The sequence below is a fragment of the Furipterus horrens genome, unplaced genomic scaffold, assembly GCF_987537825.1.
Source record: "Furipterus horrens unplaced genomic scaffold, mFurHor1.1.pri manual_scaffold_2, whole genome shotgun sequence".
NCBI classification, from domain to species: domain Eukaryota; kingdom Metazoa; phylum Chordata; class Mammalia; order Chiroptera; family Furipteridae; genus Furipterus; species Furipterus horrens.
In genome coordinates this window covers 111691888-111718422 of record NW_028327172.1, presented here as the reverse complement: position 1 = coordinate 111718422, position 26535 = coordinate 111691888, and the positions used below count along the sequence as shown (strand labels likewise).

The 26535-nt window shown below is 37.3% G+C and overlaps 1 protein-coding gene across 9 annotated transcripts in view; it reads right to left on the bottom strand.

Annotated features, from left to right (window-relative positions):
- PDLIM5 (PDZ and LIM domain 5) overlaps positions 1-22741 on the bottom strand; it is a 214953-nt gene extending 192212 nt beyond the window's left edge. For 2 of the 9 annotated variants that reach the window (XM_090266315.1, XM_090266316.1), the window contains exons 1-2: positions 22628-22710; positions 19214-19347 (exon numbers count right to left, since the gene is read on the bottom strand). In XM_090266315.1, coding sequence (XP_090122441.1) covers positions 19214-19309 — 96 coding nt within the window. In that variant the 5' untranslated portion in view covers positions 19310-19347; positions 22628-22710. Of the gene's footprint in view, positions 1-19213; positions 19348-22627 lie in introns of all 9 variants that reach the window. The other 7 variants (XM_090266317.1, XM_090266309.1, XM_090266308.1 and 4 more) reach the window with 7 other exon arrangements.
- Positions 22742-26535: the final 3794 nt, after the last annotated feature.

The following is a 26535-nucleotide window of genomic DNA, read 5'->3' as shown; positions in this document are numbered from 1 at the left end:
GGGGCGGAGGAGGCCGCCAGTGTCTGACTCAGGTCTCTCCCTGGTAACAACATCCTGCCTCTGTATTTGTTACGTCTTTTAAACTATCAACATATAAACTCAAAAAAAATTAAGTATGGAACCAAGAGAGCAGAACAATAAAAAACCAAAAACAATAAAGATAATAAAAGTCTTCATATACTGAAGATGGAAGATCCAAGATGCATTGCTACATGAAGAATGTCAGTGACACGTCTGTTCTCAAGCATATTCATGGAAATGTCTACAGTAGTTTTCTGGGTAACTAGACTTCAGGTTTGGTAGAGTGTTTTGCTTTGTTTTTAGTTTTTCTGTTGTCATTGTTTCTGACACAGTTTCAACTGGAATGTGTGTATATATATATTTCTAATAATTTTTTTCAAATATAAGTTTTATACTCAAATTATTTCCTCTTGAAATTTACATTGTTATAAATTACTATTTACAAAAAAGAGTGAGAGAGAACAACCCTTAACTAAAATATAGAAATTCTTCATAACTCTACAGACTATTTTTAGGTGGAAAGAAGTTTGAGTTACCTAAAAAAGTGAAGTGACAATCTTATCCACCCAAGCTAAAACACTCAAAGTATGAGAATTATAAAAATATCCAATCAAAAATAATGTTACATAGCCATAAAGGAAACAAAGGGGATGACACCAAATGGCCAAAAGTAAAACACACTCCTGGCTTCCTCATGTATGTGTGTACTATATATGCATGTTGACCATCAGTGTATGGCGAATCAGGTTTCAGTGTGTTCACCAGTAATACTAAATTGTCAAGTCCATCCATATTTCATATGTATGGCATATGTAGGCATATTTATGACATGATTTATTTTTAGTTTAGATATCATACAACTAGAAGAGCTACCTTATAGAAGATCTGGGAGCAATATACAGAGGTGGGCAAAAGCAGGCTTATAGTTGTTCGTATGGAAAGCAATACAATAATTAATGAATACCAATACAGGAATGAACTGTGTTTTGCATACTCGTGACTGTAAACTTACTTTTGCCCACCCTGGTGTATGCAATATTTGTGGTATGCATGTGTATTTAAAGAGGAGACAGAACTGAATTGCATTCGAGTTACATAACTGGGAAACACAGTCCCAGAGACTTAAGAGAAGTCAAGATGAGACCAGATAAGTTAGCTGACTTCAAAAGGGTATGAGGGGGGCCCCCCCAAAAAACAGACTATCTTCTGGAGTGTGGGCCCCTTGTAGTAAGGGCTTCTCCTGCTAGATGAGTGTTCTATGAACCTATGTGTATCAGTGTACCAGCTGGCATTTGGCTTCAGTGAACTTTCTTTGAAGACTCTTTCACCGTGTTTGCCCATCTCATGATGGGTGATTTACAAGTGCACTTGCCCACACTGTGCTGAGTGTTCAGCAGTTTTGAACCCAAAACAGCAGGACCCTCATGTCCCACCACCCTATTTATCCAATCTCGCCCCGTGACATTTTTGCTTGTTTGTTTCCCCGGATGAAATAAGTCCTCAAAGGGAAATGTTTTGCCGACGTGGAAGAGGTGAAACAAAAAACCGCAAAAGCCCTAAAAGACCTCAAAATCGACAAGTTCAAAACTGTTTTTGAGCAGCAGAAAAAATATCTCAATAGGTGTATTGCATCAAATGGAGAGTACTTTGAAGGTGACTGAAGTTTAAACATGCAAAAATAAACACAGTTTTCTACAAATAAATTCCAGGTTTTGGGGGGTTCCCCCATGTACTATGTTCCAAAAACAAAACAAAACAAAACTCTCACTATGTTGGCAAGGTCATATTTTAATCTCAAGGCAAAATGACTATCATCTAATTGGCTGTGAATTTGAATATGACTAATATTGGGAAATAACTACCCTCAACTCTCTAAAAACATGTCCTACCACTCTCCCCCTCAATCTACTCAAATCTCTCAAATCTTGCTATCCCTTGAACATGCTACACAAATGCTCATCTCAGGTTTAAACCCTAAGCCCTAAAATTCCTTCTCCCCACTTCATCCAGTCTCTGCTCAAATGTCACCTTATCTATAAGGCATTATTTGCTCATCCTCTATAAGTTAGTAACCCCTATTTAACAACCATTCCCTTTCCCTATACTATTTTGTTTTGCCCCATACTATTTATTTATCACCAGCTATTTATGTTTACTGTCTCTTCTTCACTCACCTAAAAAATAGGTGTGAGAGGGCATAGAATTTTTTTTTAATCACGCCACTATATCCCCAGTGCCCAGCACAGTGCCTGGCATATAAAAGATGTTCAATAAATGTTCATGGAATAAGTAAATGAACCAATGACTGAACAACAATGATTTACATTGATTTCTACCACTAAACTTCAGAGTAAATACTATATTTCATAAAATTCATAGAACCTTTAAACAGTTTGACTGCATACAATCTGCTAACTTTGTGTACAGATGGTTAACTGGGTAAGGCACCCATCCGAGGTTTAGTGGCTATGGCCAGAGAAGCAAGATGACAAGATAAGGAGCACAGAGACCTACACACGCAGAGGCTGTTGAAGTTGCAAAAATTCCTGCAGAGAGATAGTACAAATGACAGACACATTGCTTGGCTTGTCTAGTCTACATTCCACTTATATATTATCCCTTATAATCAAATGTATCCTTCAGTGGAGAAGAAAATTGTTCCCTAAAGCAACTGTCTCTCACCAGCAAAACAGCTTATCATGTCACTTTAAAAGAATTAAAAAGAAAAAGAAAAAAACATGGTGAATGGCAATCACTATGGGAAGAAAGTCTAACTGGCGATACTAGTGGTGCCAACCCTTTATTCTAATAATTTTGAGATTATGCCAACCATGACTGATGGAAGAAAGAAATGCCCATTCATTCAACAAATGTGTATTATGTACATTCTATTTAAAAATGCTAAAAAAAAAAAAAAAAAAGACTTCCAGTCAAGATTGAGGCGTAAACACACCTTGCCTCTTTGCACAACTACAGTAAAAATTACAACTAGACTACAAAACAAAAAATCACCCAGAATTGCCAGAAAATCGAGCTTTATGGAAGTCCAACAACCAAGAATTTAAAGAAGCCGTGTTCATCGAGACAGGTAGGAGGGGCAAAGACTTGAGATGTGTGGAGAGGTACACAGAGACACAAAGATACGGGACCGTCAGTCCCACATCAATGGGTGGTGAATAAAAACTGGGTGGAATACCTTGGGAGCGAGGGATCCCAGCCCCAGACCAGACCACCCAGCCCAGGGTTCCAGTTCCAGGGAGATAAGATCCCATAACTTCTGGCTGTAAAAACAAGTAGGGATTTGAGCAGCAGAAAAAACTGTGAGATTCTCAGGAGTCTCCCCTTAAAGGGAGCACAACAAACATAGGACGTACACAGACTCACCTCCTCTGGGATTCAGCACCAGGGCAACAGCTGGAAGGGCACCAGTAGTATATGGGGAGAAACTGAAGTGACTGGCAACAGGGCATGTGCCTGGAGAGAGCTTCCTCCCAGGTAATACTCCAAAGACCAGGCAGCGACACTGTCCCCTCTCTGAGCCCTCCCCCACACAGAGTCAGAGGGCGGTGGCACAGGTTGCCTAGCCCTAGCGATTACTAAGGTTCTGTGTACAACTCATAGGTGCACTTTTCTATAATAGGCCACGCTACTAAAACAGAGAGTCAAAGCAGCTCTACCTAATACACAGAAACAAACACAGAGAGGCTGCCAAAATGAGGAGACAAAGAAATATGGCCCAAATGAAAGAACAGAAAAAACTCCCCCAAAAAGAACTAAATGAAACGGAGATAAGTAACCTACCAGATGCACAGTTCAAAACACGGGTTATCAGGATGCTCAAGGAACTCATTGGGTACTTCAATAGCATTAAAAAAAAAAAGACCCAGGCAGAAATGAAGGTTACATTAAATGAAATAAAAAAAGTCTTCCCTGGCTGGTGTGGCTCAGTAGATTGAGTGCCAGCCTGCAAACCAAAAGGTCATTGGTTCAATTCCCAGTCGGGCACATACCTAGGTGTGGGCCAGGTCCCCTCCTGGGGGTGTGCAAGAGGCAACCAATTGTTTCTCTGTTACACCGATGTTTCTCTCCCTCCTTTTCTCCCTCCCCTTCCTTTTTCTAAAAATAAATAAATAAATAAATTTTTAAAAAAGAAAAGAAAAATCTACAAAGAACCAATAGTGGAGGGGATAAAGCCAAGAATCAAATCAGTGATTTGGAAAATAAGGAAGAAAAAGGGCACTCAATCAGAATGGCAAAAAGAAAAAAGATTCCAAAAAAAGGAAGATAGTATAAGCAGCCTCTAAGGCATCTTCAAACCAACATCTGAATCATAGAGGTGCCAGAAGGAGAAGAGAAAAAAAAGCAGTAGAAAAATTATTTGAAAGAAAAAAACAATGAAAGAAAATTTCCCTAACTTGGCGAAGGAAATACAAGTCCAAGAAGAAGAGAGAGTCCCAAACAAGATGAGCCCAAAGAGGACCACACCAAAATACATCATAATTAAAATGCCAAAGGTTCAAGATAAAAAGCAAATCTTAAAGGCAGCAAGAAAAAAGGAGACAGTACCTACAAAGGCATTCCCATATGACTGTTGGCTGATTTCTCAAAATAAACATTGCAGACAAGGGACTGGCAAGAAGTATTCAAAGTGATGAAAAGTGAGGACCTACAATCTAGGTTACTCCGTCCAGCAAAGCTATCATTTAGAATGGACAGGCAGATAAAATTCTTCACAATGTAAAAATAAAGGAGTTCTTCATCACCAAACCATTATTATATGAAATGCTAAAAGAATTTATTTAAGAAAAAGAAAGTCAAAACTATGAACATTAAAATGGCAATAAATTCACAACTATCAAAAACTGAATCTAAAAAACAAACTAAGCAAACAAGCAGAACAGAAACAGAATCACAGATACAGGGATCATTTGGAGGTTTATCAGTTGGTGAGAGGAAGGGGAAGGGGGAGAATTGGGGAAAAGGTGCAGGTATTAAGTACAAATTGATAGGTACAAAAAAGACAGGAAGATGTTAAGAACAGTATAGGAAATGGAGTAGCCAAAGAACTTATACGCATGACCCATGGACATGAACTAAGTTGGGGGGGAGGGACAATTGCTGGACGGAATGGGATTTTGGGTTTGAGGGGGACAAAGGGGGGAAAATTGGGACAGCTATAATAGCATAATCAATTTTTAAAAAAATAAAAATGCTTAAAAAAAGATGTTTTATGAAATAATTCAAACAGCAGAGTCTGTGTATAGCATGCGTGCATGCATGTGTGTGTGCGCGCACTGAAGGGTGTTTCTAAAGAATCCTATATGAACACCTATAAAAACAAAAACTAGAATTGAATTTTGAAGATGACATTAGCTAAGGAGGGACAGACCTTAAGATATTATTTCGCCCTAGCTAGATGGCTCAGTTGATTAGAGCATTGTCCCATACATCAAAAGGTCCCAAGTTCGATCCCCAGTCAGGGCACATACCCAGGTTGCTGGTTTGATCCCCAGTTGGGGTGCATACGGCAGGGAACCGATTGATATTTCTTTATCACATCAGTGTTTCTCTCTTTTTCTCTCTCTCCCCCTTTCTCTCTCTCTAAAATCAATAAACATATATCCTCAGGTGAGAATTAAAAATATATGTATATTTACATTATTTCAAAATTGCTTCAACTAAATATTACTAGTAAATACTTATTACTATATGGTTACCTTTATTGTTATTAGGTAAACTTCACTAAGTACTTACTATGTGCCAGGCACCTTATATGTGGTTTATAAAATTAAACAATACTGTGATATAAATATTATTTTTACCCCCATTTGACAGTTGAATCTGGGGCACAGTTGAGTAATTTGTCCAAATATATATAGCTGGTAAATTACAGAGTTGGGATTTACAACCAGGTATTGAGCTCCAGAGCTTGCATTTGTAGTAACTACACAAACAGTATGTAGAATATTGTGCACCAAAATCATAATCTTAAAATGGTATGTTGGGAGATGACAACCCTAAAAGGATCATTGTAAATAAGTAAATAAGTAAGTAAGAAATGCTACTATATTGGCTTTGGTACTATAATATTCACCGATATTCGACCACTTATTTTATAATCACAATGGCCTAAAGTATTATTTTAACCCTAGAAGTTAATTACTATAAGATTACTTTAAATCTTAAGATAAATCATTATCAAAACTCTACATAATAACTATGTATGATGTAAGTTGGGTTCTAGATTTATTGAGATGATCACTTTGTAAGTTATATAATTGTCTAATCACTGGGTTGTACACCTAAAACTAATACTTGTACAACAACTATAAATGAATAAAAATTAAAAAAAAGAAAACCAACCCCCAAAAAGAAACAAACTATATCTAAAGTAACATTATTTTTACACTAGTGTATTATTTTTTCATATTTAATTCATAAACTGGTTATAAAGCATTATTTTGCAAATACGTCCCAAAAGTCATAGGAAAACTCATTTTCCCCTGAATTTATAAAAAGCTGACCTTAAATATGAAGTTACATCATTTGCTAGGGCATTATAATTTGTTACAACAGACCTACAGCTATGAGATATTGACGACACTTTTATCCCTTAACAACGTGTTTTAAGGCATGAAAATCTGAGTTTAAATGTCAACTGTCAGCCTTCTATTATTAGATGTTAACCTACTCAAATGACCTCTCTGAAAGGTTCAGAAATGAAAAACATTAAATCTTATAAATTCCCTCCACCTGAGATCATAAAAGGGTCACAAAACATAACTTTTGGCATTGGGTACATTAGCCAACCCACAGACCAAAACATTTATTTTAAAAAGACAATATCCAAACCTTTATCAGCTTAACATATCTGACCTAGAATAAACATCCTAACACTCACTTCATCTTTGAGGCAGACTCCTAACAAAAGTATTGCCAGCATAATTTGTAAACAATTCCTGAATGTGTATGCAACATTTCTTTATTAAAGTAGAAAAGGTCATAACATCACAAGGAAATGAAGCAAGCCATCTGGGACACAAATTGCTTCTTACAGTGATAATTTTAAAAAATGGAGGAACACAAAATTTTTTAAAAAGGGCAAATAACAATGAAAAAGAATAATAATGTATGTGATTTAACTACATATAACTTTTAAAAACAAACATACTATATTAAAATGAGTAATTTACTTCTTAGCCATCGTGGAAGACTATATCGTTATTCCTTTGCTCAAAAATTTTGGAATTCTTCCCCTGAAAGGTCTATCAAAACTAATTTTAAAACACACCTGTAGATATGGTAAAATCACAATCTCCCTCTAGCTCAGCTCTAAGCCAGCAGAACCAGAAGCCCTCTCCTGGACAGCGGTCTCTCCATCACCCAACTGCTATCTTCCTCATTACCTGAAACCTCCCTGTCTCTCATTCTGGCACTGACATGCCTCCCTTCTCTCCCCGGCACTCTGCTTTTCTCCTTGCTCACTGCACGCCACACTGGCCTCATTTCCATTTCTTGAATACACCAAGCTCTTCCCTATCTCAAGGCCTTTGCACTCACTGTTCTCTGTGCCTGCAGTGCTGTTCTCCCTGCTCTCGGAATGACCAGCTTCTCATTCTTCTTAAGTCCATGTTGCCTCCTCAGTCAGAAGGGCCTGTCTTGACCACTCCACCTAAAGTAAAACCTTCACCCCCAATATACTCATCCTCTTCTCAAATTCTTCCCTAACACTTAACCTTATCAAACTGCATTGCTTATTTATTTATATATATGTAAGTCACCAATCCCTCCGACTAGAATATAAAGTCCTTAACACTAAGGACTTTGTTTTGCTTATCTCTGTATTTTCAATGCCTACACCAATACCAAGCTTACAGTAGGTGCTCAATAATGATACAGACTAAATGATTCCATGCCCAGATGTAAATCTAGAAAATTCTGTCTGCCACTGCTACTTGTATCTCCCCCACAGATTCTATAGACGCTAGTCTAGAAGTTTCCTGCTATCCTTACACAGGCTGTATGGCCAATGCGCACATTACCCTGTGGTCTTTTCCTAGATCTGAATACATATATGTCCTCTCTTAATCCCAAGCTCCTTCCTGTATACCATATGATCTCCCATGTGCCTTTGTGTCAGAAAAAGAAAGAACCGTCCTCTATTCCCAAGTCCTACTACACAGTAAGAGATCAATAAATATGTATTGACTAACACATTCTCCTTCCAGGGCTCTGGCATAAGTCATTCAGAAAGGCAGCACCAAAGAAGATACGTCTGCTGCACCAAAAATGTACCCATCTCTCCTAAAATAATAATGGTAATAAAAGCCCCAAGGACTATGCTTGAATACACCTCAATTATGTTTCCCGAAGTTCTTCCTATGAGGCTCCTTGATCTTTCATGTGTGTGTGCATGCACTTAGGCTTTCCTAACCTCTGTATATGTCCTGACAAGCCTGAGTTTGCACATGTACAAAGTATAGGCTAGTTTTAGTTTCCTTTATTTTTTTAAACAAAAGACACACACATTGTAAAAATTTCAAACAGTACAAAAGGATACAGAGAAAACAATGAAAGTTTCATCAGGCCCATTGCCCAGAGCAGCTTCAAAACCCTGCACTGTCCAGTCACACAAAAAAATCAGTTTCCTTACTACAAACTGTATTTCTGCATTGGTCTTAACACACTTAACATTTCTGTCCTAGAAGTCGTACAGAGATTTAAAAACTGAACTACTTTTAAAGGCAAATGGTCAGGGGTGTGAGGAGAGACAAAATGCCACGTTGAAACATTTCAAGAAATGGCTTCCAACAGAGTATCTACAAAACTTGAATGAAAATATAATTCAGTCACCTATTTAAAAAGCTGTCATGTGAGAGAGGGTTATCCTTTGTTGTGCATGACAGTAAAGGACAAAAGGGGGACCCTTGGGTTAAATATACAGAAAACATATTCTGGCTGACTCATGGAAGCCTCCATACCTTGGAAGCAGGGAGCTATTATGCAATGTAACCTCTGGGGCATTTCCTAGAAACTTAGACCCTAACTAAAATTAAAACACAAAGAAAACCAAAATGTTTCATCAGTTAATTCTAACTATCAATCATGTACATTAACAAAACAAATTAGAAGAAACTTAATTGCAACTGGCACCATTTGGGAATTCTAATATGATCTTGAGTAAATAAGTCCCAGAGTGTAGGGCCTTTTTTAATTCCCAGTGAGAAATATTCATGATTTAACAAAGTATATAACCTACTTATATGTTTTTATATGTACTTAAGCTGTACGGCCATGAAACCTATTACGAAGACCAAAAATCTTAACTGATCCTTTGTCCATGGCCTTTAAAAAGAGTGTAACTAGTTCTTTCTAACTGAAATGTTACCAATTTAGATAAATAATGGGGTGCAAAACAAAACCTAGTATAAAGATTCTTCCACAAGTCTTTGATAAATTTAAGGTTCATTATTAAATTTTATAGTATTACCAACTTCAAAGTCCTCTAAATCTTTTGTCACAAAACTAGTTACAGCACTGTAAACAGACCAAAGCCTGATAGCAAATAGTACTAAAACTGCCATATTTTCCCATAAAGGATTTGACCTACAGTAACTAAACTATAAAAAATAGGAGAAGACTGGTGGTGGAGAAAAGCGGACCTATCACATTTAGTTAATGGCAGTTTCACTGTAACTTCGCCTTAATCTTTTTGCTAAAATGACCTAAGTAACAAAAGATCCATAATAAAAAATATTTTTAAAAAAAATCAAAGCTACCTATGGTTCCCAAACATTAGTGTACAAAGGGAACTCAAATAGTACATGAGAAACATATAGAAAGCATGTGAGAATCCCTAAACATTCTGAATTCAAAGTCTGGGGCCTGGAATCTACATTTTTTAAAATCTCATTGATGATTCTGATGATAAGCTTGGAAACCAGTCACATTTTTTTCTTAATAACTCAATTATTCCCATATATACAAGTTTTTGATTCTATAGCATGTGTTCTTTCTTTAAGAAACACATACACAAACTTGGCTGTCAGTAGTGAAAACTCTCACCTTTTCCCAAAAAACAGAGTGCACTGGGTAAAAGCATTATTTATTACTACTCAGTGTGACTGGTTTCAAAGCCTAAGCCTAACCAATTACTAGCTATGTGTAACTTCAGACATATTTTTTAAATTCTCTGTCTCTCAGTCTTCATCTATAAATCAGAGATTTAAAATGATACTTTCTCAGAAGTTGTTATGAGAATTTAATTGAACATGTGCAAAATACCTAGAGCAGTGCCTGTATAATAACAAGGGCTCAATAAATTTTAGCATATTTTTATTTTGGAAAGGAAGGAGACCCAAGTAAGCTAGAGCAGTGAAACATTACAAAGAGAACCTGGTATATGAACTTGCCTTGAAGGATGGGTAGGGCTTTACAGATGATAAAAATAAAGATAGTGTGCATAAAGAATAAAGAGACCCCAAACTTCATGGTTCAAAACTGGCATTTTAGACTATAAACTCAGTTGTATTAAGTAGGCCCATTTATATGCAGCCCAAATGACTGGGGAGTTAAGCAATAATTCAATCGATAACAGGAAGCTCTTACAATTCTTAGATAGGGCAGTACTGTATTAAATGTAGGATTTTTAGAATTCCTTCCTGGGCAAGGTGCCAGCTTGATAATGAGGAACCAGCCTAAGGAGGGAATAAGCCATTGATGAAGTTTAGAAACGCCTTTGTCTGCTAAAATATCAAAGTATCAGCCCTGGCTGGGTAGCTCAGTTGGTTAGAGTGTCATCGCAATATACAGAGGTTGGGAGCTTGATACCTGGTTAAAGCACATACAATAAGCAACCAATGAATGCATGATAAGTGAAACAACAAATCTAAGTGTCTCTCTCTCTCAATAAATGTAAAAAAATTTTTTTTAATTGTTAAAACATCAAAGTATCACTCTGAGAATGGGATACAAACTAACTAGAATCTCCCAGAATGGATAAACGTACATATAAACAGAAATGCACAGTATAAAAATATCAAAAGAACCATTTGTGGACTACTTGGAAATTAGTAGCATAGAGGTATTTCAGTAAAATGTCCAAAATCATGAAAATTACATGTTTAACCATATTATATTTATATCTAAATTTCTTTCTCCAAAACATCTCTAAGGGTTCCTAGTCAAAGGATTTTTTTTTCTAAAGGACATTTGTTCTCTAGCACCTTTTCTCAAAAAGAAATATACTTTCGGAATTCATCTGTAATCTCCTCTGGCTACCATTATACAACCTTACTAAATTTTTTTTTAATTTACCATCTCTAAAAGTTAGTATCTCAAAAAATATTTAAGAAATATTGGGATAATAATTAATTCTCAATGGAGCCAAATCATAACACTTAAATCCCTGATGGAATCAATGGTAAATGGCACTCAATTGTTAAGGTCATTAAAACCACTACCTCTTTTGATAAATAAAAATTTGCCCAAGACAATTATCATGAACAGTGGCCACTGTTCAATCAGTTTCTGAAACCTGCGACAAATGTTTAACAGTCCACAGAATTCAAATAACAAGGTGAAAATTCTTATTTAGTTCCAAACTCTTCGCATCAATGTTTAAAAATTCACAGCAACACACTAAAGGAAATTTTTCCTTGACATTTAAGGACACAAAATACAAGCATCCCTGGTATTCTTATCCTTTTGGTCACAAAAGTTAACAACACATACCTCTGCTGCTTACACCCAAGTAAAATAAAGAAATATATTGTGCCACACTTCAGTTTGCCTTCACAATGTCTGATTCACTATGCTATGGAACACTATATAAACCTTTGTGACCTCAGTTAAGCTCCGTTGACTAACAAAGGTTGACATGAAAACACAGTGAAGCTCCTAAGGGCAAATTTCACTGTGTCTCAGAACAATGCCTCCTCATGGCCAGTCTCCTTGCCACATCAGTGAAAGGGAGCAAGAGAAGAGTGGAATTCAAAATTACGTATTATATCAATCTATTAAATGTTATTTGCTTAATTTTTCAGAAAGCCTATGGGATGGCAAAAATTGTTCCACAAAAAACAAAACAAAACAAAGTCTTTCGCCATGTAATTGGAAGTAATACGTTAACAGGAAAAAAAAATTTAGAAATAAGAAACAAATGATAGAGGTAACTATTAATCAAATCTCTGGATGAAAAAATTCAAATAACAGCATCCCTAGAAATTAATAAAGTCATTTAAAGAAGGCTATTACATTTTTATTTCATATAGTCTCGTGCAAAATAAAAAATAATGACCCACTTGAAAACACAGTCCTCGGCAAACTACCTGTGATTAAGCCCTACAAAAAGGAGAAAGGTGGAAATAGGCCCATCTGATTTAAAAAGATCAAAGTCTGTTGAAATGTGTGCTAGCACAAGTATAAGGAAGCCAGCATTCTCATATTGCGGGTAGGAGTGTCCCTATAAAGATATTTGGCATTATCAATCAAAATCACAAACACAAAGAAAACTTTGAGCAATCCCGTTTCTAGGAATTTATCTGATAGATATGCTCATAATATGCAAATGTATATGTATGTGTGTGTGTGTGTGTGTGTGTGTGTGCAAAAAAATTACACTGCAGTGTCACTAAAAGAAAGACTACAAACAATCTAATTGCCCATCAATAGAAGCTGGTTAAAGAAATCATAATAAATCCAAATACAAGCAGCTGTACAAAAAAATACACACACACACACACTGGTTTTGAGTTAATAAAAAAAAAACAAAATGCAAAAATATTTAAGTATTTTTTTAAGATATTATTTGTGTTAAAAGGGGGGGGTGAGAATATATATTAATTTACATATATCTGTACCAATGATTTTTGGAAGTATACACAAGAAGCTGTTAACACTGGTTGCTTCCAGAAAGAGGAAATGAATGGCAGGGCAACAGGAGACTCTTTTCCTGTAAACCCTACTGTATCTTTTGAAGTTCTAACCATATAAATGTCTTACCTAAAGAAAAGCGTAAGTTAATCAAACTTTAAAAGAGTAAAGGATGAAGGGTAAAGAAGGCTTCTTAAGTATAAATCTGACCCAGTAAACAACTGTCCCCATGTTGGCCTTTTTTAAATTGCCTCTTTCTCATCTCCTTCCATCTAACTTGTTCTTTTTCATTCCCTCCTGTCAACTGTCCCAGTTAATTTTACTCTCCTCCATTCAGATTTCTCGGGAACACTTGCAGCAACTGCTTAACCCAGCTGGAAGTACTATTTGCCAACGAGGTTGATGAACTTCGTTCCAGTAATTCTAACACAAAATGGGCAACAACATTGGCTGTAAAAGAAATCTGAGTATCTACAGAAGCGTAGATAACTCTGCTTATGCAACAGAAAGATGTGGAAGTGACTAAGATTTGAGAGAGTTAGTTTCAACAATATTATAAAAAATTCTTCCAAAACTAATTTAAACATTTAGTCAACATGATCAAGTCCATTCATAAATATTTTATTACCTAAAAAAAAATATTAATAGAAACAGAGTATCTGGACTAGAAAAAGTGATTTTCCCACCCTGTAATTAAAAAACCAAACTTACACATTCCCAGCAGGGCTAAACAGTGGCTCTGCACTTACAATACCTAAATCAGGGGTCACCATGGCCACTGCTCATTGGTTGCTTAAACTAATGTTCTCTTTTCATTTCCATTATTATGTCATCTATTTGCACACGTATACATGCAAATTTGACAAGAGTAGGTTTACAGTTGTAACATTCTAATACAAATAATACAAAAACTGTTTCATGCATTTAAAACTGTAAACCTACTTTTGCCCATCACTGTATATTAATATTACCCATGCAAAGGTCTTGCTTTGTCAAGTTTTATATTATATACTTACTATTTCTGATTTCTTTCTTGTCCAGAACAATGTTTGCTTCTAGCTTAACTAACTCATATCAGATTTCTCCTCCATTCAGTTGTAACTGGGGAAAAAGGTCATGACTGGTCCTGTAGTACATGGGAATCTGAGTAAGATCTGCAAACACAATGTTTCTAACAGACACTTGGTTAACTGTACGTTTTGCACTGCAGCCTGACCAACACCATCATAAAGAAGAGATCTCTGCCTTCAAAGTTATCAAGAAAAAAATCCCTGATAATAAAATTAGTCCATAGGCTTCGGTAGTCTCGGTTTTAGTAAGTAAATATTATACCAAACTCTTAAGTAGATCTATAGGTTGTATGAAAAATCTCCTTTGCACCATAGCTGGGTGGCTCAATTAGTAGGAGCATCATCCCTTACTCCAAAAGGTCTGATGCCCAGCCAGGGTACATACCTAGGTTGCAGGTTCATCCCCAGTTGGGGCATGTACACAAGGCAATGGGTCAATGTTTCTCTCACTTTTTCTCTCTCTCTCCCCCTTCAACTTTCTCTAAAATCAATAAACACATCCTAGAGTGAGGATTTTTTTAATCTTCTTTTTAAAAACAAAAACAATCTCCTTTGCTTACATCTAAAGTGCTCTTTCTTTACCCAATCTCTACAATATTGTTTATCATATACAAAAGTCCTGAATACCAGTGAAATTCCTTTTATTTTAACAAATAACTTTCCAAAATGCCCAATACTTATTATAATCTATAAAAGCCCCCTTTTTCCTAGAACTATTAATTTATAATAAAACAAACAGAGAAGATTCTTTACAAAAAAAAGACCAGAAAAAGTCTTCAGAATTACCTTGATATTCCTGACCCTTTTGAACACAATGACAGAAAACTACCACATGGGAAAAAGCAGATCTCTAAGCCCTGCACAAAAGGTAATTAGTGTTTTAAAAGCAGAGTGAGCATACATATTATATATTATGCAGTTATACAAACTAAATTATTAAGTTCCCAACTTGGCATAAAGACAGGGTAGTTGGGAGAAAATGTAGAAGAAAATACTCAGCTTAAAATGAACAATGGGCTCATTTATTCAAGGTAGGATGGTTCTCTCATTTCAGCTCGAGAGGACTGAAAGTCTCTTTCTATCCTCCTCCAGGACGGAAACTCTGCAGCTAGCGCATCTGGAGAATCACTTAACTAATTTCACAGCTTCACTCACAGTCCAGCACTTTGCACAGAAAAGTAGCGCAGAGAAATGTTGACTTCGAGGTGTTCAAGGACCAGTTAATTAATTTCTCCTGTAGGAAGCTGACCCCAACAAATACAAAAGATCTATGCCCACAGATTCTGAGAAACACTCATCTGTACCTTTGCCGTTTCCTCACTGTCTTGTGACAGGTCTTATGACACTGCTATTAGTGTACTTACTCCTTTTCTCCACAACTTTCGTATACTCCATTACTCTATATCTTCTCCAATGGCTTCTAGAAAGTATTCCTTTAACTGCTAAATGATGAATTCACAGCCAATATTTCACGTCTCTTTCTCTGTTCTATTCTGTACTCTCAGACAGGGCTCCATACCTAGGAAACAGTAAATATCTCCTGCTTTTCAAATACAACTAAAATCCTGTCTGAGCTGGTAACAACTGATCTTCCCCTAATTCTTGAGAATCAAAGTTAGTATTTGGGTATTAAAATATCTGACTTCATTCTTATCTACTAAAGAAATACCATACATGTGTTTATGGAGAAAGAGAAGATCATCCTCAGGAAATCCAAATATTGGCATTTAATTTAAAAAGCTCTTAACATCATACATCAGAAAATAACATGCAGCAGGGTACTTCAAGTTTAGGATACTGTATTTAAAAGATGTTATTCACAAAAAGAGTATCCTTCTTGTAGTTCCATCATGAGAAACATCAACTTGCCAAAATATGGCCTTGAATTGTGCAACGTCTCCTATTTCTTATAAAATATACTGACAAAGACCAACAAACCCATGCTGGGACAATGAAACCTTTCCCCACATTCTATGGTTTCCAGGTAATTCCATACATACAAGGTCATAAATAGAGCCTGCGAAATGCTGTTGCCAGCATTCCATTTTAAGAAGAGGAAACTGAAGACAATAACTTGTGATGATGAAGTTAAGGCAATCTGAGACCCTTTGAGTTTGCAGAAATTACGAACCTTATCTTAGAAATCAACATACTAAAATACGCAAAACTAATATAATATAGGTGATGAACAAATTTGGGTGAAATGCTAAAATTTTATAGTCCATTATAGTCCATAAGATTTAAGGTACAAGTCATATTCAGCATATTCATACACAAGTAGCAACAAAATCTCAAAAAAAAAAACAATGTTCAAGATCCAGCCAATGGCTTATTTATCTCAAATGCATTCAATATCACAGAGTTCCAATGTTATAAAAAAAGGTAAATAACCCTCCGGAGTTCAAAATAATAATACTTGACCCAAGAAAACATTGTACACTTTTGAACTCTAAATATAAAGATACAGCTTCTTAGCTAAGCACAAACTTGGGATTTAGTTTTTCAGTTCCAACAGACTGTAAGTAAAAAATATATAACTGCTATGTTTGCTACAATTATTGAGGATTTGATGTTCCAAGTCTCCAATTATCCTTTTTAATTTTATTACATTATTGTAATAGATAACTGAGAGAATACTATGTGCTAAGAATTTCATACATACTATTAAAATAAGAGAATCACTAAGTTATATGTTTTAGGGCATGTGTTCAGGTTTTAATTGCTTTTTGATATTATTGATCTGATGACCACTAAAATATTAATGTATTATATAAAAGGCAGAATAAATATAACCAGAGAACTAATAAGATGAAGTATAACATTAATAATTTTATTATAACAATATAAATTAGTTACTAGGCATACAACTTTATTAGGCAATGTTACGAGGCATGTTTGAACCACACACACAAGGGGTTAAAAATAACTACAATGAAAAGTCAACAGCCTAGCAGCAAAGTTGAGCCAACATTCCCATTCCTCCTCCCCCTCCCCTTCCCAACCTCTCCAGTCCAGAATGAACTGCATGCCCCACTGCACAAGGCCCAAAAAGGTCACAGGAGATGGCAGAGACTTTTGTAAGAGAACAGAAATAACCCAGCAGCTTTGTTACCATGCTTTCTTTTAATCAGTATGTTCAAAATCCTTTAATTAGCACTCTGTCTACACAAGGAAAGCATTTCTTCTGTGCCAGGGGAGGGCACATATGTATGTACACAGTGTTCTGCTGTTTTATCAGCATCATAACATGGAGCTAGCACCTCAAATTATCTGCCAGGGAACTGAAGCAAGAAAACGTTTTAAAAGGCAAGGTACTGCATATTTACATATCATTTGCATTTCTATTACCAAACGATAATATGGTAATTAAGTTTGTTTTATTTAGGTGTCAATTTATTTCTGGACATTTTTTTGTTTTCGGGAAAAATGGAAGTATTGTTAACTAAAAAACTTTTTTTAGTCCATCATCATAAAGTAGGATATTCAAACTTATTATAAAATAATGTTAACAGAACATAAAAACAGACCATATCCAAATATTATTCCTTTCCTCATAATAGATCTTCAGTAGGAGGGGAAAAACTTGCCTCACTCAAACAGGAATAAATAAGACACATTTTTACATGAATGCTTTACTTTTAAAATTTCATCCAACCACAAAACGTTTTTAAACTTACAGGTTGGATTACATGTATATATTTCCTTGTAATATCTGAAAAACTGAAATCAAGACAGAAATTAGTGATAAATTAGTGACAACTATTTAAAAATCCACAGCCAACAAAACAAGAAACGATAGCTAATTTAAAAAGCCACAACCAGAACACTTCTTTAGTAAGCTGGGATTTGCAGTACTTTAATTGAGAAATATAAGTGTTACAAACTTATTTTTAATCTTTCAAAATCAAGCTGAATATATATTGTAAGAAGCAGTGTGTGTGTGTATATATACTTATATAATTAAACAAACCAATAACCTTCTAAATGTCTGATTATAGAAACAATCTACTTAAATTTAAGATAAAGTTTATTATTGGGGAGGCAGCATAACATAACTGCTTGAAAGCCAGCTATTCCACACCAATAATACCACTATTTTGCAGGTTGGCATGAGTATTAAAGAAGATGATGCATGTAAAGCACTTGGCAAAAATCCCAACGTTTGCTGGTTTGGGGGGAGGGGGAGGGGTAGATATTTTATGCACTGCACAAAAGTGTAAATTAGCATGACCTATCAAAATTATATACACATATATATAAAACTATGTACATATGGTATCCACTGCAGCAGTCTGTACTGGACTATTGGGAACAATATAAATGCCCTTCAATAGTGTATGGCTAAATAAATGTTACTTCCCTACAAGAAAATTCTATCTAGTTGTGAAAAAAAACTCTCAACATATTAATAGGTAAAGTCTTTCATAGAAAATGTTGAGAAAAAGCACAGTATGAAACTGTGTACAATACACTGCTATATAAGTAAAAGGGTAGACGTTCACATTTATTTCAATATACAAAAAAAAAACCCTCTGGGAAGTTATATAAGTAATTAATATTGATGATGAAATTGGAACAGTATCTGACACAGTCAAGCCCCAGTAAATGAAAGCTGTAATTGCTCCCCTCATCATCATCAGGAAAACATCCTTAAAATTCAAATTTAAACTCATATTGAGGTGAACAGCCAAATCTCAATGATTCATAGACTGACTATCTAATTGAAGAGCCAAGACGTTCATTTCTTCATCAAGGGTAAGTAGCTTTGGGCAATTCTACTGTTGGCCATCACCTTCACCAGAAAGTAAGCTAAGGAAATAACACCAAAAGCAGTCATTTCATTAATATTGATCAACAGTTTTTAAATAAACAGCACTGGAACTGAAAAGGACAAAGAAATTCCATAGTATAACCTTCTAATGCTACATATGAGAAACGAAGTAAGATCCAGAGAATTCCCAAAGGTAATAAAAGTTAAAAGAGCTGAAGGTTACCCCCTAATTAAATGCTTTCCATTTCATCATCAAGATGATGAAGGGAAACTGAAAATAACAAAATTGAAATCAATTATCCTTGCTAACTTCCCTCCCACCACATCCTTTATTACAGGTAACTGCGTTAGTTCACATCAAATCCCATAAGCAATTGGAGTAAGTAGAGAACAGGTCACCCAGAGATAATTAGTCCTGAGGTTTCCAGGATTAAGCACTGAATGAACATCTGTAATAAAATCTGTAAAGTTTGCTTACACTAGAGATTGTCAGAGGCATGTTGAAATCCTTGCCACCTTGCAGCCGGAAACCCCAAGGAGCTGGGCCAACCAAGGACACACTGTAGTTGCTCATGGTTCTAATGGCTCAAAGTCCAATCCCAGAAAGTGAAACTGTGAAAAGAAAATCAAATGGTTAAAAAAAAAAAAAAGTTTATTTGAAGCCCTATTATATATTTAAATGTATTTAATATAAACCCAAATAAATTATGTTCAGTGTTTTGTTTTGTGGGAAATGAGGGGCCATGCTATTAGAGAGTGAGTCTATATCAAGTTCTTATTCCAATCTAAGAAAAGAAATTTATGAGCTAATATACAATTTCTAAACTCACGCCAATTTCCATAGTATAAAAATTCCAAATCAGTATATATTTCTAGACACCTGATCAGGTTTACAACTTGCTACGATTTGTGGCTTCTTGCATACAAACTTTAACTCAAAGTACTTTACAACATTTTGTTAGATGTAAAAAAGAACAATATTTTATTTTCAAGTTTAATTCAAAATGATTTTCTCCTTTCCTCTACCTCATACATTCTTTTGTCTGCAATTGGCAAGAATTTAGATTTCACTTACTTTAATTCTAAATTACTCTAACATATGAAAAGGACTGCTAATTCATATTCTCATTCATGCTTACTAAATTCTCTAAAATGAGTGTTTTTTTTTTTTTAATGTACAAAACAATTCTCTCCAATCATACACCACAACTTGCATTTCCTCTTAGAGGGATGTGATATATTCCACACTTAAAAGTAATATTTACTTTTTCTTCAGACAGGCCATGATAGGCAACACTCTAGCACAGTGGTATTTCAGTCAGTGCCGGCTTCTTGTTTATACACACACCTCATCAGGCAAAGCAGAGGGTTAGCATTTACCACACAACGAGACTGACTACTCATGGGAGGAGTATAACCTTAATGCATGAAAGGGAGCAAGAGCTTTAGAAAAGTACCAGCGCTTCACTGCCTTCTTTTTTGTATTTTGCTGTAAGTGTGCTCATGATGACTCTCATGGTAGTGCTTTCATATAACAAAAAAAAACTAAAGCAAAAAAGTATACATTGAAGTTTGGGGTTGGTTTTTATGGTGGTTATTCATGAGTGGGAGAAAATGGAAGGATTGGAGATTTTTTAAGATGTAATAATAAGAAACATAACATTTCCCTCTTCAAAAATATTAAAAATATAACACATGAATAATTTAATAATTTTAAAACCGCTTTTTAAAAAACTGCTTAAGACACGCTTTCTTAGAAAACTGCATCCAATTAAATCACCTTATATTACCTGTCAAATTATTTTTTTAATCCATTCAAAATTTCTATCCCATCATACCAAATTGATAGTGGCAGATGTAGATATTCGAACTACTGGGTATATTAAAAGCAAATGCATTCCATCTTTTCATAAAGGGAAAATGAGGCAAACCTTTCAAATAAGTCCGTGTCTTAAAAATTAAGTCAGTGAAAATCTGCATGGCATCTACATAGCAACTAAATGAGTTTTCCCACTGGCATGGTAGTAAACTGAAGTGCTAAGTAAGAATACATCACTTCAACGCTGATACAACAGATACAGGGCATCGAAAAGATGGAAGGCCAATCCAGAAGCCAAACTGTTAGATATACCTGAAAAACGAATAGTAGGGAGGTAATAAGGAGCCACATATAATTTAATTCCTTCCCCTAAAATAAAAGAGATTTTCACAGGACTAGAAAAGACTGTTTTGATATTGAAACATTATACAAATCAGAAGTGTATAAAGCCAACAGGTATTTCACAGGCAGACTGCTCCCCCTTCTTTTTCAATCTTTAACTTTTGTCAAGAGAAGAATGTTTAAGTTAGGCTCAACTTCTTCTGGCTCCACTGTTCCCTACAAAAACACTTATTTATATATTCATGCATATACCTTCAACCTCTTTTTACTTGGGAGTTCCCTTCCTGACTTCTCCTATTTGTTATTAAAATTTCTAGCACTGGTAAGGTCAAAGCTACGCTACAAAACCAGTGTCATTTCATTTCTAATCAGTGTCATTTCTAGTATTCTCCCTCTAACTTCATTTGCCTTAAAATATTCTGATCCCTAACCAATGGTAATATTTACTGGCCTTCCCCAGGTCTCCTTCCATCTGGTTATTAGTGCCCAAACTCTTCCTAACATACCAAGCAGGCAGGAAATAGCAGCCTATTCTGCTTTCAAACTCTTAGAAAATGTTGGAGCTTCTGCATAGTTTTGGATTTTCTCTTACGGAAAGTCTAAACAATGTATTCGCCCTGGTGCTTGGGAAGGAAGATTGGTCATTTCCCACACTCCTACTGCAGTTTCTTTGATGGTTGAGAAGGCGAGGGGAGAATTCGTGATGAATTGCTCAGGGTATCGAGAAGGGTCTGAAATTAAAGAGCAGGATCCAAGATTCTCTTTTTCCCCACTGAGAGACAGGGGAGGTAGAGCTGAAGAACTAAGGCCACAGGCACAGGATGAAAGCAGCCGACGAGCCAGTTTTCCAGCAGATGTTCTCGCCTAGCCCTGTTCGCCAAATAAGGCTCCAGAGCCGGCTGTTTCCGTGGCAGGCGGGTTCCGACGTCTTCACGGTCAGGAAGGCGGACTTGGGGTAGGATCGGGCGTTCACACCCTAACCCTGCCCAGCCCAGCGCAGCCACGAATTTTCTTTCCAGGCTCTGCCCTAAGCTATACGCCCTTCCTTTTTCCACTTATTGTCAAACGCACTTAAGGTACAGTCTCACAAAAGCCCCAACAAGCACACAAGTATTAATAAATCTGGCGTCCACGACAGATTTGTTTTTTAAACGAGCTTTATTTCCGGACGTACAAAAGTTTTCCCCAAACAGGTTACGAAATCCTAAATATCTGGGGGGAAATAAATGCTTCTCAGCAGCATGAGAGGTAACAAAAACTAACTCGCCATTCCCATTGAGTCCCGCTTCCTCCCCGCAACCCCTCCAAGAGATTCGCACAGGACGTGGATGGACCTGGCCGCCCAGATGGGTGCCCGGAGCCAGACGGCGGATCGGTGCAGGGTACGCGGGGCCCTTTCCGCGCCCGGCTTCGCCATCCAAGGAGCCCCGCTCCTTCATCCTGCCTTCTCCGAGCTCGTCCCGGCCGGCCCAGGCTCCGGAGACTTCTAGTGCTCGTCTACTGGCCTCGCGCCCACTCCCGCGCCGCCCTTTCCCCAGCGCTCCCCTTCCCACGCCGCTCTCCCACCTCCGCAGCTCCGCGTCCAGAAAGCACCTGAGAAACTGCCCGCGCAAGTGGAGCCCCCTCTGCCTCCCCAGCTGGGCTTCCCTAGCGCTTGGCGCAGGGAGACGCTCCTTTCCCTCCCCTTTACGGGGACTCAAAAACGCGCAGCCCCAGCGGGTGGCCACTCACCTCGGGTCCAGCGCGGCGTTGCCTCCGCCTCAGAGGACCGCTGACAAGTGATTCGTGGTGCTTGCGCGGAGCTCACAAGCCGCGGGAACTTCCGCCTCCTGGCTTCCCCCACACGGCCCCGCCCCCAAGGCGGGCACGCCCTCTTCGCTCCCGGACACGCCCCCTTTGCTCCCGGCCTCGCCCTAGGGCTGGGCGAGACCGCGCGGAGCAGACGGAGAATCCCGCAGCGGAGCCAGGCGCTCGGGCTTGCTTGGGCGAGCTGAAGCCTTTCGGAAAAACAATTGCCCTACCGAGTTTTGGTGGGCGTAGTCTTAAGGGTTTTCGAGAAGTGCCTGACAAAGGTCTGCTCCGCGAGTTTGTTTCGATTGGATTTCTCGCACCAGAAACTGATTTGGCAAGCAGTTGCTCTAGCTAAAAATAGAAGGGGGCTTTGGATAAATCCCTATCTACGCAAGTTCAGCGGCTACTGCCTGTTTTTGTTTTTTTTTTGAAAGAGCTTTATGTATACCCTGAGAAGCGCAAACCCTCAAGCTTGCTTATCAGGAAGGAGAAAAATCAGTCACTTTAATATCTAAAAGTTAAATCCTGTGATCGCAACAGAAGAGAGTGATAAAGAGCAGCGGCCAAAAGTTGAACTACTATAGCCTCAGCTTATTTTTCTAAATCCAACTCAATAATAGCCCATTTTCAATAAAGTTTTGATAGCCCGGTTTCTAGATTGTTGCTTAACTTATCCCAAGGAGTTTATTTATAAATAAACTTGAATAATATTCATTGAACATATGGAAAGTAACTTGTTGACATTTTAAAACTATGAGTTGGCTTATAAAGTGTGAAAAAGGCAATTCTTAAGGGACATGTAAAGCACAGATAACTTCATGGGGTCCGTGTATCCCTTACAAATACAAACAAAATTCTAGAGAAGGTCCAAAACTGCTCTCCAATAGCTCAGGCAGCTATTGAACATTTGAAATATGGCTACTGCAACTGAGACACTGAATGTTTTGTTTTATATGTTTAATTTAAATTTGAAAACAAAGGCAGAGTAACATATTTCCGTTACGCATAACTTTATTGTCTGGGTAGGACTACATTTCACTTTACCGTTGAAATTTCGTACCCAAATTGACATATGTTAGAAGTTTTAAGAATGCACATTAGATTTTGAAGACATGGTATGAAAAATATAATGTATAATCGTCGGCAGCCGTCCGTCTCGAGAGACGATGGTGTAGCTTCTTAAGAGTCTATCTGCACCGCCGAGAATGGCTGTGCAGTCCGACTCGGGAGTGACACGGCATCTGTCTCCTCCCGTGTTGAATTGACATCTTGCGATGACGCTGGAGTGTCCTCTCCAGTGGAGCTGAAGCTACAGAGCCTGGGCAGGGTGATATGGAGGGTCTGCTGTTGCCCATGCAGCAGACCCCCCCTCTCTTCGCAGCTGAAGGGTCCAAGGGAAAGACGGAGTCGATACAGCTTGGCTTCAGGTGCGCCGCAGGAGTTGCCGGTGTTGACTACAACGTCAAACCGCCTTAGGGACTCCGGCTCCGGATTTTCTGTCGGGGTTTACTCCCTTAGCCTTTCCCCAGAAGAGGTATGCCGCAAGGCAGCGGAGGTTTTTTGGAGTCAGAGTTTTCCTTCTCTGATGTACCCTGACTGGAAGATCGAACCAGCAACACTTAGCTCACAGGCCGACGCTCAATCCACTGAGCTAAACCAGCCAGGGCAAATAATGTATAATACATAATTAATAATTTTATATTGATTACATGTTGCCATAAGATTTTATATTTGGTTAAAATGTTATTAAATTAACTTCACCACCTTCTTTTTCAATGTGAATACTAAAAATTTTTAAATTACCTCTGTGACTAGCATTATACTTTAATTTGACAGTGCTAGTCCATAGCTTTCATCTCATTCTACAAAAGATTATGTTGGAGGGAAAGATTTCCTAGTATGAGAGCTCATTTATATAGTGCTTTAATATATATTTTCATGTTTGACATCTCACCAAAATGAAATAAATAACAACAATAGCTGCCATTTACAAATACCTACCATGTGGTAGACGTAAGCCTTACATTAACTTTCTAAGACAAATATTATCCTTATTTATAGTTAATATAATTGAGGTTGCAAGAGATTACAGCTTGTGAAAGTTTTTCAGGACAGTGGTTAGAGTTACTCTCTAAGGGTCCCATCTCTGCTCCTTCTCATCTGTTTGCTGCTGGGACAGTCAATTTGAGCCTGTATCAGCAAAGGTGGACTAAAGACAATAACTGCAGTAGGCATATGAAGGTATCACCAGAAAGTAAGTATCATGAGGTAATGAAGAGGAGTTGAGAATGAGGGAAGTGTTACTGACTTTGGCTACTTCTATTTCAGCCTACAGATGCTAGTCTGCCTGCTTCTGAATCCTCCTCTTCCTACCACAATTTGGAGCTTGAGCTATAGAATACAGTATTCCCTCATTTATCACAGGTATGCGGGTATTATGTTCTAGAGCCCCCCCCCACCGCAATAGGTGAAAATCCGCGAAGTAGGAGCCTTACATTTATTTTAGTATTTATATATATTTTAAGGCTTTATAAACCCTTTCCACACACTTATAAACCGTTCCCAGTCCCTTATTAACCTTATAGCAAAAAATCCGCAATAAATAATTAAATATAATATTTTTTAAAATTCCACTATACAGTGAGGCTGTGAAAAGTGAACCGCAATATAGAGAGAGACTACTGTAAATGAGCCACGTTAAGGTGTGATGCATAGACAGATATGCATCCAAGTGTTTTCCAAAGAACCAATTACATTAAAATGACATGGGCATCTTGTTAAAATTGTATTTCCCTGGGCCACACCCCAGGAATCTGCCTTTTTAACAAACATTCCCTCCCCTCAAGCCCACTCCTAGATAACTATTAAACTACAATATTTATATACCGGTTCCCTAAAATATTCCTATATCCCCAATTTATTGTATATTGTGCTAGGGTTAGAACCATGCATCCCAGACAGGAACAATTTATCTCAGTTTCTTCGTCTTAAAGGAAATGATCATTATAAATAACCTTTTGAAGTTATCATGAGTAGAGATAACATATACAAGGTCTGTCCAAAAGTTATCCAGCCATGTAGTATGGAAAATAGAGACATTTACTGAAGAAGATGCTAGAGACAAGAAGCATTGTACATAAGAAAATGACACATCAGTGCCCTTCAAAGTAGGCACCCTGAGACCTCACACAGTTCTCCCAATAGCCATCCGCTGCCCCGTAGTATTTTCCTGAATCTCATTGACGGTCTGAAGTTGCTTTCCTTTCAAAGGAGATTTTAGTTTTAGAAAAAGCCAAAAGCTGCAGGGTGCCAAATCCGGGCTGTAGGGGGCCGTGAGACACCTGGGTGATTTGATGTTTTGCCAAAAAACTGCATGAGAAATGATATGTGAGCCGGTAGGTTGTGATGAAGCTGCCAATCAAAGTTGCCCATAGCTGTGGCCTTCTGAATCATCCGAATTGTTTCCGTGAAGGAATGTTCAAGCTTCACGCAAAATTTGATACATATTCGTTGCTATACTCAGTCATTTTTAATGCAATGGCCACACAGTACACACATTCACTTAACAGCATCTACTGCCCCCATTAACTAATGCAGTGAAGTCATCATTGTTCACAGACGCACATTCCAGTCCACTCTCCCGGGCTGCCTGGTTACATCAATGTCCTTCAAACCATTCTTGTTATATTAACAATAACTGAATTTTTTCTGGACAGATCATGTATAAAGTACCTCACAACACACTTGGCACCAAGTAGATGTTAAATAAGTTGCATCTAAATGATATTTTACTAACCAATTTATTAGATTTATTTATATATCACAAAAGACAAGTACACAACTTCACA